Source organism: Petromyzon marinus, chromosome 75 (assembly GCF_048934315.1).
Source record: "Petromyzon marinus isolate PM22_M1 ecotype Great Lakes invasive population chromosome 75, UKy_Petmar_22M1.pri1.0, whole genome shotgun sequence".
NCBI classification, from domain to species: Eukaryota; Metazoa; Chordata; class Hyperoartia; order Petromyzontiformes; family Petromyzontidae; genus Petromyzon; species Petromyzon marinus.
Genome location: NC_133741.1, coordinates 6804367 through 6809366, shown reverse-complemented (window position 1 = coordinate 6809366; position 5000 = coordinate 6804367). Strand labels below are relative to the sequence as shown.

The window sequence follows — 5000 nt, the reverse complement described above, 5'->3', positions numbered from 1 at the left end:
ACACAGACACACACAGACACACAGACACACACACACACAGACACACAGACACACAGACACACACACACAGACACACACACACACACAGACACACACACACAGACACACACACACACACAGACACACACACACAGACACACACACAGACACACACACACAGACACACACACACAGACACACACACAGACACACACACAGACACGTCTGCTGCTGGTGGTTGTTGTGGTTGCACTCACCCACCTACTCACCCATCCACTGCCTCACTCACTCACCCACCCACCCACTCACCCAGTAACCCACCCACCCACACACTCACCCACCCACACACTCACCCACCCACCCACTCACCCACCCACTTACTCACTCACCCACCCACTCACCCACCCACTCACTCACTCACCCACCCACTCACCCACCCACCCACTCACCCACTCACTCACCCACTCACTCACCCACCCACTCACCCACCCACCCACTCACCCACTCACTCACCCACTCACTCACCCACCCACTCACCCACCCACTCACTCACTCACCCACCCACTCACCCACTCACCCACCCACTTACTCACTCACCCACCCACTCACCCACCCACTCACTCACTCACCCACCCACTCACCCACCCACCCACCCACTCACCCACCCACTCACTCACTCACTCACTCACCCACCCACTCACCCACCCACCCACTCACTCACCCACCCACCCACTCACCCACTCACCCACCCACTCACCCACTCACCCACCCACTCACCCACTCACACACTCACCCACTCACCCACCCACTCAATCACTCCAGGTGGAGGAGGTGGACGAGGTGGACGAGGTGGACGAGGTGGACGACTCACCTCCACGTACTGGAAGCCCGTGGCTATCACGAGGTGGACGAGGTGGACGAGGTGGACGAGGTGGACGAGGTGGACGACTCACCTCCACGTACTGGAATCCCATGGCTATCACGAGGTGGACGAGGTGGACGAGGTGGACGACTCACCTCTACGTACTAAAAGCCCGTGGCTATCACGAGGTGGACGAGGTGGACGAGGTGGAGGAGGTGGACGAGGTGGACGAGGTGGACGAGGTGGACGACTCACCTCCACGTACTGGAATCCCATGGCTATCACGAGGTGGACGAGGTGGACGAGGTGGACGACTCACCTCTACGTACTAAAAGCCCGTGGCTATCACGAGGTGGACGAGGTGGACGAGGTGGAGGAGGTGGACGAGGTGGACGAGGTGGACGAGGTGGACGACTCACCTCCACGTACTGGAATCCCATGGCTATCACGAAGTTGGCCGTCCAGTTGCAACAGCCGGCGACGGCGATGGCGGTGGGCCTGGCCGCCTGGCCGAACAGTTCAGCGGCGATGAACCACGGAATGGGCCCTGGGCCAACCTCAAAGAGCGCCACGAAGCCGAAGATCGCCACCACACTCACGTAGGACATGGCCTGGTGACGTTCCTGCATCAACAACAACAGCAACAACAACAACATCAACAACATAAACAACAACAACATCAACATAAACAACAACAACATCAACAACAACAACATCATCAACAACAATATCATCATCAACAACAACATCAACATCATAAACATCATTAACAACATCAACAACATCATCAACAACAACAACATCATCAACATCAATATCATCAACAACAACAACAACATCAACATAAACAACAACATCAACATAAACAACAGCAACATCATCAACAACATCAACAACAACATCAACAAGAACATCATCAACAACAACATCATAAACATCATTAACAACATCATCAACAACATCAACAACAACAACATCATTATCAACATCATCATCAACATCATCAACAACAACAACATCATCAACAACAACAACAACATAAACATCAACAACATCAACAACATCAATAACATCAACATAAACAACAACAGCATCAACAACAACAACATCATAAACATCATTAACAACATCATCAACAACATCAACAACAACAACATCAACAACATCAACATCATCAACAACATCAACAACATCAACATCATCAACAACATCAACAACAACATCGCCACCACGCTCACGTAGGACATGGCCTGGTGACGTTCCTGCATCAACAACAACAGCAACAACATCAACAACAACAACAACAACATCATCAACAACAATATCATCATCAACAACAACATCAACATCATAAACATCATTAACAACATCATCATCAACATCATCAACAACAGCATCATCATCAACAACATCAACAACATCATCAATAACAACAACAACAACATCAACAACATCATAAACATTATTAACAACATCAACAACAGCAACATCATCAACAACAGCAACAACATCAACAACAACAACATAAACATAAACAACAACAACAACATAAACAACAACAACATCATCATCAACAACAACATCAACATCAACAACATAAACAACATCAACATCATAAACATCATCAACAACAACAACAACATCAACAACAACATCAACAACATCAACAACATCAACAACAACATCAACATCATCAACAACAACACCAACAACATCAACAACAACAACATAAACAACAACATCAACAACATCAACATAAACAACAACATCATCAACATCAACATAAACAACAACAACAACAACCACATCAACAACATCAACAACAACATAAACAACAACATCATCAACATCAACATAAACAACAACAACAACAACCACATCAACAACATCAACAACAACATCAACAACAACATCATCAACAACATCAACAACATCAACAACATCAACAACATCAACATCATCAACAACAACATCGCCACCACGCTCACGTAGGACATGGCCTGGTGACGTTCCTGCATCAACAACAACAGCAACATCATCAACAACAACAACAACAACATCATCAACAACAACAACATCAACATCATAAACAACATTAACAACATCATCAACAACATCATTAACAACATCATCAACATCAACAACATCATCAACAACATCAACATCATCAACAACATCAACAACACCAACAACATGAACAACATTATCAACAACATCATCAACATCAACAACATCAACAACAACAACAACATAATCAACAACAACAACATAAACATCAACAACAACATCAACAACATCAACAACAACAACATAAACAACAACATCAACAACATCAACAACATCAACAACAACATCAACAACAACAACACCAACAACATCAACAACAACAACATAAACAACAACATCGTCAACAACAACATAAACAACATCATCAACATCAACATAAACAACAACAACCACATCAACAACATCAACAACAACATCAACAACAACAACATCAACATCAACAACAACATCAACAACAACATCAACAACAACATCAACAACATCAACAACATAAACATCATTAACAACATCATCATCAACAACAACATCAACAACATCAACAACAACATCAACAACAACATCATCAACAACAACATCAACAACAACATCATCAACAACATCAACAACAACATCAACAACAAGAACAACATCATCAACAACAACATCATCAACAACATCAACAACATCAACAACAACAACATCATCAACAACATCAACAACAACAACATCATCAACAACATCAACAAGATCATCAACATCAACAACATCAACATCATCAACATCAAGAACATCAACAACATCATCATCAACAACAACATCATCAACAACAACATCAACAACAACATCATTAACAACAACATCAACAACAACATCAATAACATCAACAACATCAACAACAACATCATCAACATCATCAACAACATAAACAACAACATCAACAACAACAACATCAACAACATCATCAACAACAACATCAACAACAACATCAACAACATCATCATCAACAACAACATCAACAACAACATCAACAACAACATCATCAACAACAACAACAACATAAACAACATCAACAACATCATCAACAACAACAACATCAACAACATCAAAAAACAGAACATCTAAGAATGGTAGCTTGCCATCTTTCTCCACTTCCATGGTGAATTTGATAGCGGGATGTCTGGAATTGATGTGGTGTAGGAAAAGGTTCAGAGCTGGGAGGCCATGTGGCCAAATGACGATAGTGTCATCCACATATCTCTTCCACAGGGAAGGTCTGAGGGTGGAAGTCTGGATGGCGTCTGATTCAAATTTCTCCATGAAAATATTGGCTATCACTGGTGATAAGGGGGATCCCATGGGGGTACCCTCATTTTGTTTGTAGAAGGAGCCATTCCAAGTAAAGTAGGTATTGTTGAGGCAGTGCCTAACCAGTGCAGGTGTATCGGGGTCTAGTCCATGTTGGACCAAATTTTCAATTATTCCAATGGTATCAGGTACTGGGACCTTGGTGAACAAAGAGACCACATCGAAGCTGACAAGGATATCGTCAGGGGGGACAGTACAACGTCTTTGACCATAGAGACCAATTGGGCTGAGTTGAGTACTGCTGAGGCGGTCTTGCCAGTGAAAGGTAGCAAGGTATCTGACAGAAAACGGGCTAGTCTATAGGTAGGGGAGTTGATCGTGGATACGATGGGTTGTAGCGGGGTGCCTTCTTTATGAATCTTGGGGAGACCATAGAATCTAGGGGGTCTTGCAGCAGAAGGTTTTAGGGAGGGACGTTTAGTTGGGTCGATTAGGGAGGTCGAAACTTGTGATGATCTTGTTGGTTTTTATCGCTAGGCTATTGGTAGGGTCATTTATTTTTTATTTTTGAGTAACTTCCATCGTTGAGCAGATTCTGGATTTTGTTGTTGTATGAATCTTTATCCATAATAACAGTAGCATTGCCTTTATCGGCTGAGAGGATGACTATATCACTTCTGTTTTTTTAAATTCGCGAGTTCAGAGCGTTCATTTTTGCTGATGTTACTAATGGGTTTCTTAGCATTCTGAAGAATAGTGGCTATTTCAGCTCTCGCAACGTCTGCTTGGATGTGTCCTACGCCTTTGA

General features: G+C 43.4%; 1 protein-coding gene and 1 long non-coding RNA gene across 2 annotated transcripts in view; one reads left to right on the top strand and one right to left on the bottom strand.

Annotated features, from left to right (window-relative positions):
- The window catches only part of LOC116958301 (solute carrier family 2, facilitated glucose transporter member 1-like), an 84162-nt gene that overhangs the window by 1300 nt on the left and 77862 nt on the right, over positions 1-5000 (bottom strand). The window contains exon 11 of the mRNA XM_076056406.1: positions 1261-1464. Coding sequence (XP_075912521.1) covers positions 1261-1464 — 204 coding nt within the window. The remainder of the gene's footprint in view (positions 1-1260; positions 1465-5000) is intronic.
- LOC142907160 (uncharacterized) lies at positions 817-1279 on the top strand. The gene is made up of 3 exons (XR_012930852.1): positions 817-983; positions 1030-1147; positions 1194-1279. It is a non-coding gene; the product is annotated as an uncharacterized LOC142907160 (long non-coding RNA).